The sequence below is a fragment of the Artemia franciscana genome, chromosome 13, assembly GCF_032884065.1.
Source record: "Artemia franciscana chromosome 13, ASM3288406v1, whole genome shotgun sequence".
In the NCBI taxonomy this organism is placed as follows: Eukaryota; Metazoa; Arthropoda; class Branchiopoda; order Anostraca; family Artemiidae; genus Artemia; species Artemia franciscana.
Genome location: NC_088875.1, coordinates 13,325,497 through 13,339,888, shown reverse-complemented (window position 1 = coordinate 13,339,888; position 14,392 = coordinate 13,325,497). Strand labels below are relative to the sequence as shown.

The window sequence follows — 14,392 nt, the reverse complement described above, 5'->3', positions numbered from 1 at the left end:
TATATTAATTTTAATGCTGAACTACTGAAAGGAAAGGTTTGGGATATGTTTATATTATGAACGAAAAAATAAGAACTTGAGATCACGATAATATCCATCGTATTTTTTTGTTGATCGAAAACCCATTGAGCATTTCTAGACTGACAAAGTTTTATGGACTTTAAATTTTAACAATCATTTTTAATTTCAAATTGAAAGCAAAATTTTTCTTGATTTTTAGATTTTAACAAATTGAACAAAGACTGTTTACTAGGGACTAAACATGGTTGAATTTATTCAAAAAAGAAAAAGAAAAAAACTTAAGAAAAAATCAAATATTCTTTATTTGAAAAGACAATCAGTAGCACTGCAATTGACAAGATTTTCATTTAGAATATGCCAAGCAAAAAAGCAAATAGTTAAAACAAATTAAATATATACATATAGGCCGATTTACCTAATGAAAGTGAACTGAAAATATTGGGGAAAAGTAAAAAAGAAAAGATAGAACAAGTATGTGAACAAAAACTTAGTGATGGTCAAGGGCCGAGGGAAAGGGAAGAAACTAATAAGCCTCTCGTGAAAAGTGAAAATCCTCTCGATTCTTTGCTACCTTTCAATTAAGTCCAATTCGCACGCGTACTTAGCTAGACCGTAATATAAAGAAATAGTCACTATTCACCAATTTTAATTTACTTTCTCTTTCTTTATAAGAGGCCCTGATTGGTTCAATGTTACGATGACAGTAAATTTATTCCTATCTAAGCTCTAATGTGAATAGGGCTTTGGGGGATGAACAGATAAATAAATCGGAACCATTGATTTGGGTAGGTGGAGCAAAATATCAAGCTATTTTCTTTTCCTTTTTTAATTTCTTTCTTAATTTCTTGTTGTGGAAATAAATAAATAATAAATAAATAAATAAATTTTTTAATAAATAAATAAATAAATAAATAATAATAAATAAATTTATTGTTAAATACAATAAATAAGCTTTTTATATAGACTGAGTTTAATCTTTACTCTTTTTTAAGCCTTCTCTCCTTATCACATTGGCCACTTTGCAATAGTTGGATTTAAACTTCAAGACCACATTGCAGTTTCCCATTTTGAAGGGTTTGTTACTACACTCTGTGGATATGTCATCATTGGTCTGGCTTTTGTGATATTGCATGCTGTTGCTTCTCTTTTAAGGCTAAAAAGGTAACATTTAGAAAACATTATTTAAAAAAAATTAAACAATAATTTCTGGAAACGAGTAAACTTTCCTAGAGACTTCAGAATCTGACATATAGAAAATAGCGTTATTTTAAGCAATATCCAACTCAACTCAAACGATTTTATTGTCAAATGCTTTACACGATCATGCCGGTCAGTGGCAGTTCTTGTCGTAATTAGGCACTAAACGTATCCGTGTGTATTTCTTTGTAGAAGAAATACTCCTTATAAAGTTAATAAAATTATATGCTTACATAGTTAAAAGTCAATACCGTTAAAAGTCAATATCAGACATAGTCAATACCGTTAAAAGTCAAAAGTCAATACATAGTTAAAAGTCAATACCCAGATCAGAAAATCCATATAGCCAATCAAGGACGTCCTGCCTACGCGAAATCTTAAATCATCTCAGATTTTAAAATGTAGCTTTACCTGTATTTTGGGTCAGGTGGTCTTAGGTCTTTCGAATATTCAAATAAGGTAGGTTCTGGTTCGTGTTTGCCATATATGTTTGGACTGTTTATAAAATACTCTACTGAATTTGACCAAGTCCATTAGACTTTTACTTATCTCAACTATTTTATCTCAGCTTTTACTATAAAGTTTACCAAGTTAATCATCGTCAAGAAGGCCCAAGTCATCTTAGACCAAATATAATCAATTGAACAAAGCAAGAACATATCATGATGGGAGAGGGGGAGGGATCATGTTCCTATGTAAATGGGCTCCTTGTAGTAAAAAGCTAGACAGACTAGCTTTTTTCTTAAGAATCTCTCTCTCTCTCTTTTTTCTCTTTTTCTCTTTTTTCTCTTTCTCGTATCTTATTGAATGTTATATTGCGTGTTATGACAAATATTTTTGTGGGTATATTGGAGTATAGGACTGATGCTAACCGCATCTCTCTTGACTCTTTTCAAGAATCGACTAACTAGTTGAGTTTTTCACCATGGTGAAAAATATTTAGTTTTGTGTTCGATATTTGTAATACAGTCGTAGGTTACCTCCTGTCTAAATATCTAATTGACATTTTAATTAGATAATTTTTTTATTGGAAACTCTGAACCAAATATCTATATGAAATAGATAGGGGATTAAGGGGTGAATATCCGCCATCTTGTACAAATAGGGATAAATGGAATCGTAGCTTGGATGGGATTTAGTATAAGAAAGTAAAATAGAAAAGCTAATAAACTGCAACAATTTTGTTGCACAATAATCTAGCTGAAGCATGTACTGTATTAGACAACTTGTAAATACAGATTTTTGCCGGTAAAATGACCAAAAGATAAAATCGTACTTCTATGATAGATTATACATTTAGACCTAAATTCCCTAATGGTTCGTAAAATAGTCCCTGTTTTGGTAAAAATTTCCAAAATTCTTGGTTTCGGTGTTCTCTTGTTTTCACTTGTTTTCAGTGTGTCAACTAGCCAGCATACCTTTTCGGTTTGCAGTTGTTTGTTTCCTTTCGTAGTTAATTCTTGTCCGTTTTGCCATCTTTTTCATGGAGTGAGGCAAGTGATGGTAAGACGGCTAGCCTTATTCATTTTGCTATTGTAAATTGAAAATTGGTTGAATTGACCGACATAGATGTTAAAAATAAACATCACCTTCTAGTAGTTCGCAGGCTAAAAAATTGAGGGGAAGTTTTTGATCAGTCGGACAAGTCTTGGTTAAAAATAGGAACGGGACGTCAGCGAACTGGAACTGGGCGAAAAGTGCGAGATGTTTTTTTTAAGCATCAGAAGCTGTATTCCAATGATATTTTAATTTTCTTCGTAATTCTTTTTTCTGAATGGTAGCTATCGTAAAATTCTTTTCTAAAATGCTGCTTTGACGCTCTCTTTTTTAATTTTGAATGATTTTTGTCCATGCGTACATTGATTTACGTACATTTTCTTAGCCCCACCCTCCCTCCTCATCTCGAAAATGATATTGAGATGGCGAACCAGAGATGGAAAGAGATTTTCAAAGTGTGTTGAACCGTAATAGAGCTCCTGCAAATTATATGGAAAATTTTGAGGGAATCCTTGATAGTTCAGAGCTGATTGAAAATTTGTTCAGCAAAGAGGAGTTTGCTGAACTCCTCAAGATGGCATTGAAAGGTTAGGAAAATGATAAGACTTTGGGAAATGATAAGGTTAGGCTAGGTTAATGAAAGGTTAGGAAAATGATAAGGTTGCTGATAGTATGGAAGAACTTTTTGAATTTGATGGTTACAAATTTCTAGATAAAATAGTGCAAATTTGTATTTTAATGAAGAAGGAGAAGAAGGTTCTATGGATTTCCGAAAAAATTTGGTTAGACCTGTTAGAGTAAGAGATGTAACATTTTAAGAGAAGAAAGGTATAGCCCTTAAGAAGGGAAGAAGATGTGTTAGTCGAATTTTTAACAATTCTGAAGTGTTTGAATTATCAGACTTTCTTAGGCTATGAAAAGGCATTTAAGTCAGCTGATTGAAAATCTTCAGTGAAGGTCTGGCATTCCTATGGGATAGCTATTTTAAAGTGAAATTACACCATATAAGACAGTAATATTGTTTAAATAAGGCAGGAAGTGAGGCTAGTAGTTGGTTCGGCATGGAATCGGGTGTTAAGTAAGCTTGTATTTTAGCCCTTTTTTATGGATTGCTAGCTTACTCGTCGTGCGTTGCTGCGATCTCAAAAGAAGAAAAATTTAAGGAAAATCTGCTTTCCCGGCAAGTTCTCCTCCCGTACCAATATTCGAAAAAACATGTAGAATACGTGGTGTGGAATGAAGTAGCGACTAAGACCAATAGTTACCAAAACTCTAAAAAAAGGAATTTTAATAACTATTAATACATTAAAACAACTTGCTTTTTATGCTGATTCCTAATATCTACAGTTAATTAAGTTTAATGTTATGCATTAAACGCCACGAGCCTGAAAAAAATTGACTAATTTTCGACAAATGGGAACAACACTTTTAAAAAAGGTAATCTTAATGATGCATCACAGCATATTAGAGGTTTCAAGAAGTTTTAGAGGTTCCCTATTGTGAAGTTGTCAAGTTCCTGTCTAGAAAGATGTGGAATTTTGCATTTTTCTCTGGAAGGAAGATCAGATTTATCGTTTATTTGTTGTTTTTTCCCAGTGATGATCGTATTAAACCGTTGGTCCTAGAAGATCGGGAGAGGGCTCGCTTGAAGGGAAATTAAAGGTTTCATAGCCCTTTTTAAGGTACCAAAAAGGGGGAAAGTGATATTTTCTGCCATTTTATGGCACCAGACTACGATCTTATTCCAAGAAGGACCAAGTTACTACTGATTATAAATTCCTAGATAGACAATCGATTTAAAAGTATAACAAAAATACATATTGACTTCCCAGTTGTGTAAGTAGTAATATGGCACGGTCGCGCATTTCGGGCACGGGCGCGCATGTTCCTGAAAAATCACCTAGTCTATACTAGTCGACTCCTTGGCATGTAAATTAAATTAGAAAAAAAGGCCCCTCAAAGCTACTTCAGACGAGAAAACCTACTGATGTATGCCTAGTGTTCTCGATCGCAAGGGGGGAACTGGAATCATATGCTATAGTAGTTAGAAGGGGCGTCACGCATGGAGGGAGGGAGAGGTCCCTCCCCCAATGATTTCAGACAGTGAAATCAAAAAGTTGAGTTTGTAAAATAGTGACCCGAAGCAGAAACGGAAATATACGACATAAGATCAATGAAAGAAAATCATTCTCAGTCGGTAAAGAACAAAAATTAAAGCAATTTGAATACCAATATCATTCAAACCTTCCGGTGAGAATGACCAGCCAGTTAGTGGAGTTCATCCCCCTCCCCCCAAACAGTGTGGCTAGTGACGCCTCTGGTCAGTACCAGACTAAGTTCACGGAAAGCAATCACTCGTACTTCTTAGTCCCAGTCGGTTATGTCTATACAATTCCTTCATGGGAAACTTTTCTAGTTGCCCCTAATTTCATGTTTCCATATAATTTTATTAAACCTTTATCTTACACTGCTGTGTTAACTCAACCTAAAGTAAAATAAATAAAAAATATATAAATAAACACTATAGGATATTCTGCACCATACACTCTGGCTCTATTTTGAAATATAAGTGGATTTTTCCATTTTTTTTCTTTTCCTAATTCTTTTTATTTTTCATACTTCCTCTTTTGCTGCTCAATTTTGCATGTGGGGGGAATTTTTCACGGGCTGAATACTCTGGGGGAAACTTTCCGATGGAAATTTTCCTCGGGGGGGGGGGATGTGCCTAGCACCGAAATTATATAAGACACGCTGGAGATACTCACAGGAAACCAAAATATGAGTAACGAAATTATTCATCAAATATATTAGATATTTTACAAAGGAATCATCAAAACCTGCTATTAACATGGACGACCGTTTGCCAAACATTTAGCTGTAAAAAACGTTGTTCAATCCCACCTTCTAGGGCTGTAAGGGTTGCTTTCTAGGGTTAAGAAAGGTTACTTTCTAAGGGTTTAAATTACGTCTTGGGAATGGGGAATAATATGCTGCTGAAAATTGTATTTTTTCGCATTTCACCTGGAGCCAAATAAAAAGCTGGTTGTCCTTTAATCAAGTGGTGCAAGCCATTAGTAACATTTAAAACTATCAAGAATTTAGTTTGATAAAACTCTCTTTCATATCAGGCATGGCATTAACCATCTTGTTTTGAGAGAGATTAGGAAAACCTGAGCTTATATGATATTAAATAAAAAAAAAGTTTTTTTTTAAATGAAAGTAAGGAGCAACATTAAAACTTCAAACGAACAGAAATTACTCCGTATATGAAAGGGGCTTTTCCTCCTCAGCGGCCCGCTCTTTACGCTAAAGTTTGACTCTTTCTCTTAAATCTATTTTTAAAACATTAACGTTCGTTTTAAGTTTTAATGTTGCTCCTTACTTTCATTTAAAAAAAACTTTTTTTTTATTTAATTTCTGGACGTTTTTGAATTAATGCATGTTTTGATCTTGGCTCTCCGCACATAAATAATTAAAACGAAATTTGCATATTAATTAATTGTAATTAATCGGAAGATTTTGAGAAAAAGGAGCGAGGGAGGAGGCCTAGTTGCCCTCCAATTTTTTTATTACTTAAAAAAGCAACTAGAACTTTTAATTTTTTACAAACGTTTTCATTGGTAAAAAATATACGTAACTTACGAAATAGTTTACGTAACGAACTTCTATATTCGTATGTTTTTAATGCGTGTATGAGGGGGTTCAATATCCTCCCACGTAACCCCCCCTCAAATCTCCCCCTAAACAAAAAAAAATCCCCCTGAAAACGTCTGTACACTTCCCAGTAACCATTACTATTAGTAAACACAGGTCAAAGTTTGTAACTTACAGCCCCTCCCACGGGGACTGCAGGGGAGTAAGTCGTCCCTAAAGACATCGTTATTAGATTTTTCGACTATGGTGAATAAAATGGCTATCTTAGAATTTTGATCCGGTGAATTTTGGGGGAAAATGAGCGTGGGAGGGGGCCTAGGTGCCCTCCAATTTTTTTGGTCACTTAAAAAGGGCACTAGAACTTTCAATTTCCGTTAGAATGAGCCCTCTCGCGACATTCTAGGACCACTTAGTCGATACGATCACCCCTGGGAAAAAAACAAACAAAAAAACAAATAAACACGCATCCGTGATCTGTCTTCTGGCAAAAAATGCGAAATTCCATATTTTTGTAGATAGGAGCTTGAAACTTCTACAATAAATTTCTCTGATACGCTGAATCTGATGGTGTGATTTTCGTTAACATTGTATGACTTTTAGGGGGTGTTTCCCCCTATTTTCTAAAATGAGGCAAATTTTCTCAGGCCCGTAACTCATGATGGGTATAACTGATCTTGATGAAAGTTATATATTTAAAATCAGCATCAAAATGCGATTCTTTTGGTGTAACTATTGGTATCAAAATTGTATTTTTTAGAGTTTCGGTTACTGTTGAGCCGGGTCGCTCCTTACTACAGTTCGTTACCACGAACTGTTTGATAACCTGACAAGTAAGGCCAGTAAGGATTACCCGTCTTTAAATTATATCAGTCTTATATGCTTTTGAATCAGACAACTCAGTGATAAATACGTTTGATATACCATTGAATTTTTAATAGTTTATCTTTTGTGCTCAAAATATGCCGCTTTTGTGTTCAAGAGATGAGTTTAACATTTGTTACGGGTTTCGTATATTTTTCCTAACACGCGACTATTCATTACGTGGTTCGATGTTTTATTCTTTTCTTTTTGATTACTCTTTTTACTTAGGGAATTAAATTCTTATTCAAGGGAAGAACAATTTTGTTAATTACCAATTGTAATTAGCAAGTTGTAATTTATAATTATTTATTTATATATTTTTTAAATTAAGTTCTATAACACCTTTTTTTTTTCAGTTGTTTATATTTTGCCAATTGCAAAGAATGATGCCTTGCCGAATATTATGAGTTTTGGCAATCTATCTGGGACCAAATGAAAAGCTGAACGTCTTCGAATGGAATTGGGAAAGTCATCAGAAAGACTAAAAGAATCCTTCGGGGGGTTCACTGAGAGGGGGGAAGCGTAAATTTTAAATAGAGGGGGATAGAAAAGGAGCTTGCGCAGCTGTTCATTAGGTGTCAGTAGTACCAGTAGCAGTATCCTCATTTAGGTTCCTGTTTGCAGTTGCGCTTTAAGAGTGATTTCCCTTGAAATATTCCTATCCCATGCTATATTTCCCCTTGTTTTTTTAAACCCCATGGAGTATGATAATTGTTGAATCTGTGTCACTTTTTTTTTTTTTTTTTTTTTTTTTTTTTTTTTTTTTTTTTTTTTTTTTTTTTTAGACTGGGATTGCGAAAGATCTTTTGCAGATGTATTAGACTCCGGTGGCTTTTTTCTGTGATGAGGTGTCAGGTGTAGCAGTAACAGTATTCTTATATAGGTGCCTTTTTAGAGCTGCAATTTAGGGTTAATTTCCGGTGGTTAAATCTCTATCTTATTTGATTTTCCCCCTTGTTTGAGTCCCAGATAGTATTTTGCTCGCTGAATCCGTGTCCTTTTTATGTTGAAATGTTTTTTTTTTTTTTTTTTTTAATGTCGGACATTAGTAACTGATAAACATTTTTTCCTGTTTAGGATTAAAAGATGCGTTGGCATTTCTTACGTGGTTGTAAAGGTCTCACTATTAATTGTTGCTGAGATTGGACTATTTCCTGTGATTTGTGGCTGGTGGCTTGATGTCTGCTCATTGTCGTTGGTAGATGCTTCGTTCAAGGTAGAATTTTTTTTATGTTTTTACCAGAGAGTAAAAGAGAGTGTATATCTCTTATTCTCTTTTCTAAAAAAAAGAGATAATCTCTTTTCTCGTTTTCTTTAAAAAAATTTCTTTTTTCTTTTTTTCTGACATCTCTTTCTCATTCTCTCTTTTTCTCTGTTGTCTAAAAAAAAGAATTCCTCTTCTTCCTTTCCTCTCTTTTCTAAAAAAAGGCGGCCATCTATCTTCTTTCTCATTTTCAAAAGAAATCTTTTCTTTCTCTTCTTTCTAAGAAAGAGAGATTGTTTAGGTTTTTTCTCCATAAAAAAAGAGATATTTAAATTTATGTAGTCTCCATAAAAAGAGACTACGTAAATTGAAAAGTTGTTCGACTAATTTTAGTTTACGCTGCAGTTCAGTTATACCGTCACCATACAACGAAGTCGTAAAATGTCTTTTTTTTAGAATCTTTGTTTAGATCTGATCTAGTTGAATTCTACAGTAAAAAGAAACAAAAAAAAAAAAAAGACCAAGCAAACATAATATATACAGGCCAGTTGATGCATTAATTCATCGTAGTAATGTCAATGAGTCACATTTCTTTTAAGCCAATAGTATTATTTTTTAAGTGTACATTAGAAAGGGAAGTCGAATATCACTGTCTTTTTACCCGCTATTGTACCCTGTTGTTGCTATGTCAAATTTTGGGGCAGTAGAAAGGATGTAAAGGTAAATTCTTTTTTATTAAATTAAATTACCATAGTCACTATTTTATTAAATTAAACACTCCCTTTTCTATTATATTAAATTACTATACTCACTATTTTATTAAATTAAATACTCACTTTTTTATTAAATTAAATTACCGTACTCACTTTTTATTAAATCAAATACTTAATTTTTTTGTTAAATTAAATAACCATAATAGATTACCATCTCTATTTTATTAAGCTAAATACTCACATTTTTATCAAATTAATTTACCATACTCACTATTTTATGAAATTAAATACTCTCTTTTTTTATCAAATTGAATTACCAATTCACTATTTTATTAAATTAAATACTCACTTTTTTCTAAATCTAAATTGCCATACTCACTAATTTAGTAAATTCAATACTGACTTTTTTATTAAGTTAAATTACCATACTATTTATTAAATTAAATTACCATACTACGTCCTTTTTATTTAGTAATTAAAAAGGACGCAAGGGTTTCTTAGACACACTGCTTTTTATAAATAAATTCACTGTACCATACTCGCTGAGAGAACTTGGATACCAATTCATACAAAAGAAAGCGATTGTGATAGAAGCAAAAAATTTGAAATAACAGAAAATATTTCAATATTTATAGTTGAAGGGACATTGAATAAAATAAAAGGACAATTTCTTTCTTTAACACTTTATTTAACTTCATCTGTCTTCAGGATCAAATCTTCAAAGATGGACATAAAAGATTCAATTGTTTAAAATTGTAATGCTTGTTTACTACTACTACCACTGGTATGGCCTGGTGGTCATAAAGACCATAAGTATGGCCTGGTGGTACTACTACCTGGTATGGTACCGTGGATTGATGCTCTGTTTGACAATACAGGACCCAGGGTTTGATCCCCGCCGCCCCAAGGCTTGGCGACAAGCTTGCTACTTGTCCCTGTAAAAAATACCCAGCAACTGAAATGTCCATTCGACACCCTATGCGATAGTACTGGCACAGGAAGATCTTTATCCTTTACTGCTACTACTACTACTAACCACTCACTGCAGCACCATTCAGCACCAACACAGGAGCGCATACTCCTCTTACATCCCAACCTATTCAAAGTTCCCTCCCCCCTTTAAACCCTCCTAATAACTCACAATTTCCTCAAAATCCTTTCTTACATTGTTTTTCACTCCGTTTCGGGGACAACCTGCTTTCCGTAGGTCCTAGATGGATGGCCACTTGGCCATCCATCTGGCCAAAAGAACGAACTGGGCCATCTATCATCCTTCATCCGCAGAACCTGCCCTAGTAATCTCAATCTTTCTCGCATTACAGCCCTAAAAAGCGGGATTGAACCACATTCTTCTATAGCTTAATTTTTGAAATGCGGTCAGTCAAACGGGTACTCAAAACAATTCGTAAACAGTTCCTATGGAAAACATCTAGCAAATCTTCCTTTGTGGAGGGCCCATGTTTCAAGACCATACTTGATTACTGTCATCACTGTAGCTTCCAATGTTCTAATCTTGGTTCGCAACACACTTATCTTACAATTCTTTCAAACTTTTTTCAACTGTGATAAAAACACCCAAGGCCTTGGCTGTTCAACTTTTGACATCTTCACTGCCTAGACCATCTTTAATAATAATACTACCCAGATAAGTTAAGCTATGCACTTGACTGATCTTATTGATACCCAACACCAGCTCTTCACCTTCAATTATTCCTAGTCAGATAAGCTGAGTCTTCCTAACATTAATTTTGAAATCTATTCATCCAAAAAGTCATTGATTTTACTAACATTCTCATCTAGAACACTCAAATTATCAGCATGGTCTCTCTTTTCTTTTACTTATTTGGTAGCATCATTGCTCTTATACGTAAAACAGTCGTTCTTAGAACATCCAGGAGGAAATATGGACAGACTCACTTGTCTGTCCTAAAAAAAATTAACCAAACTAAACAAAGTGTAGTAGAAGGGCAAAAAAAAAACTTTGCAAAAAATGATTTATCTCCAAATGTAGCAAATTTTTTTTCTATCTACTCAGAAATTCAACTTTTCAAAGACTAAAATTAAAAGCGTGGAGCCATGAAAATAAAATGTGGGGCGGTCGTGAAATATTTAACACTTAAGAGGCTACTTTCAATGACATGACCGACCCACACTTTATTTACAGGGCTTTCATTCTTTTGATTGCTTTTGCACTCTCGTGAGTACAAAAATCGTTGGAATGAAATTTGAAGTAATTTGCTTTTCCGTCCTAAAAGTTTTACAACATAAGAATATTGAAGAATAACTTTAAAAACAGCGAGTCTACAAATGCACTAAGAAATAAAAAACAGTTTGTTTTCTTCAACCAAGAAAAATGAAATATTTAAAGACTAGAAATGAAGACGTCGGACAGTCGTAAACATTTATAAAAATGAAAGCTTGAGGCAGTCATAATATAATTGCAAGAAAGTAGATCTAGAATAGTTACAGAAATAATATTTATAACTTTCAATGTCACGATTGTTCTATAATTTCTTTTTTATATTAAAAAATGTTACATTTTGTTGGGAGCAGGAAAAGATGTTGGTTACTAAACTTGGTTACTAAATGCTACAATCAAAGGCAACAATCAGGTATAAATATCAAATATTAACATCAAACCAGTCTTCTAGTTGAATTCAAAAATCTGTTCAAACATTTCCTTGATACTTTATCAGAAACTACTGAACTAGGACAAAATGGGAAATTAATTCGTAAAGAATGGAGTTCTAATTCCATACCAAAACGTTGTAAGAAATAAACAGGAAGTGGCTACAAGTTTCACTTTCACCACAAATACACTCTCCGCTTCTAGAGTGTACATACGGAATATCAGAGAATCCTACTACCCTATACAACTGTCAACTACCCTACCCTATACACCTATACACCTACCCTGTACAACTACCCTATACAGGGGAATATTCCAATATATGAAACTGTATTTTCTCTTTCCACAAAGTATTAAAAACAAAGTGAAACAGATAAATTAATGTATCCCATCGGAAAAGGTCAAGAAATATGATATTTCAAGCCAAATAGGCATTGTGAATTGTATTTAAAATACAGCTTGACTCTTACATTCTTGCTATGAGACATAATTATCGTTTTTTGATTACCTTGTTTTCCCTTGGAGTAAATAATTGTTAAAATATTCGGATAATTGACGCTTCTTGACTACTTAGGTCCATGCGTCGGCCTTGCAGTGTATTTCTACAGCCGGGTTAGATCTCTGGGTTCCGTATTACTAACGTACTACGAACCCACTGAGCCACCACAGGAGAGCAAATAATTGTTTCACATTCATTTAAAGTTATCGAAGCGCTCAAAAAAAAGAATAAAGAAATTCGTATTTTTGCAGATAAGAGTTTGAAAGCTCCCTTGTAGGATTCTCTGATATTCCGTATTCGTAATTTTTATCAAGATCACTACCTTTTTTATTGGTGTTATTGCTAATCTATGCTACTTTTACAATCACAAAGAAAAACAAACTAGCTTATTAAATACACTTATAAAATATGGCACAAAGGAGTTTACAAATCTGTTTGTGCAGCATTTAACGGAGATATAGTTCGTTATGATGCCTAGCAGTTCTGTTGATGTGGACGGAAGAAAAAATTGGTGCTTCTCCTTTGATAATAGTGCTTTCTCGAATTTCACTATTAAACTGTGCCTTCGAACGAATAAAGTGGGCATGTTCAAGAGCTCAAGGGCACTTTCATAGCTGCTGAATCGGGGTCCGGGTATTATTTTATTTGTGCGTTTTTGAACCTCTTCTAATTCTGCTGACATATCAGCAGTATTTTGAGTTTGGAGACCCCAAATAGGAGCTGGCAATTTGAGAAGCCCAGCTTGTGCATACATGTTTAACTCTTGTTTGATTAGTAACCATTGTGGACAATGTTTTCTACATGCAGCTTAAACGAGCAATCACTCGTTTAGAGCATGAGGAAATGGCACATCTGGGATTATAATTTCACGCTTGAGTGGATTGAATCGTGTATCTTTCAGTTTCTGTTCATTCACCTATAGGCTATTTGGTTGAAAGTTGATGAGGTCAGGGAAGAGTCTGGTCAAACTGCGGCTTTGATACCGCATTTGACGATCAAAATATGAAAGGTAATCTAGAATCGAAACTTAGTGTGTTTTTTTCAAATATTTTAGATATAGAAGAAATTAAACCCTCAAAATCTTTCTTCATAGTCTTCCTGAAACCAAATATCGATGATTATTCTTATGAGGAGTGTCAGTTATTTTTAGCTGCTTCTTCAACCTGGACCCACTTTAATTTGAATTTACACTGATTTTTGTGACATCCTAGATTTAAGTTTGAGGTTGGATCGGAAGAGTAAATTAAAGAAAAAACGAGAGGTGGAAGGGTAGAAGGAAAATTCCAGTAGTTTTTAATCAGAGAAAAATTTGAAATTCGTAAAAAAGAAAAAAACGTAATCAGATTTTTCTTGTACAGTTTTTGTGTAAACATTTTTCAAGTTTTTATTGTTTGAATGTATGGTTCATTCTGGTTCCCATACAGAAAATTTTGCAACATTTTGAAATTAGTGTAAAAAGTTGCTTTTGGAAAGCACTTTTGTAGCTTTCTAACTTTTAAATCTTACTCTTTGAAAAATGAAATTTACTGTTAACAATTCTTCAAGCGGTTCTCTTTCTTTATTCTTAATATTTCTTTGAAGTCTTGTAAAATATGATAGGACAAAAATGCGAAGAGAGGAAAACTTTTACATTTTTAAATTCAAATTTTAAACCTACGTTTATTGAGTTCAAAAAGTATTGACGAAGTTTCGTTCTTTCTAGCTTTCTAAGTTACTATTAGTACTAACTGTGCGAAAAATGTGAAAATTGATAAATGTTATAAGTGGTTCTTTCAACCCTCTTCTTTCTTTGCTCTGTCACTTTCTAATAATTTTTTTTCTCATTTTTTTCCTTTCTTTCTCAGTTTTTTAAACATTTTCTTCTCTATGTTTATATGTCAACTGATAATTTGTTTTTATAATCAATTTATCCCTTTAGTATGTCTCAATATTAATTAAATTCATAAATTGTAGGATCGAATATCTACATTTAAGAAAGCTCCAGGTACATCAATGTTTTTGCATTGGCTCGGTGGAATTATGGCTGTTTTCTACTTTGCTTCATTCGTCATGCTGCTAAGAGAAGTTGTTAGACCAGGCCTGTTATGGTTTTTGAGAAATTTGAATGATCCTGAATC

General features: G+C 33.6%; 1 protein-coding gene across 1 annotated transcript in view; it reads left to right on the top strand.

Moving 5' to 3' along the window:
* Positions 1–14,392, top strand: part of LOC136034546 (E3 ubiquitin-protein ligase MARCHF6-like) — a gene marked incomplete in the record, with an annotated part of 64,307 nt that overhangs the window by 39,357 nt on the left and 10,558 nt on the right. The window contains 3 exon segments of the mRNA XM_065715777.1: positions 1,014–1,182; positions 8,308–8,446; positions 14,229–14,391. Of these exon segments, the coding sequence (XP_065571849.1) occupies positions 1,014–1,182; positions 8,308–8,446; positions 14,229–14,391 (471 nt within the window).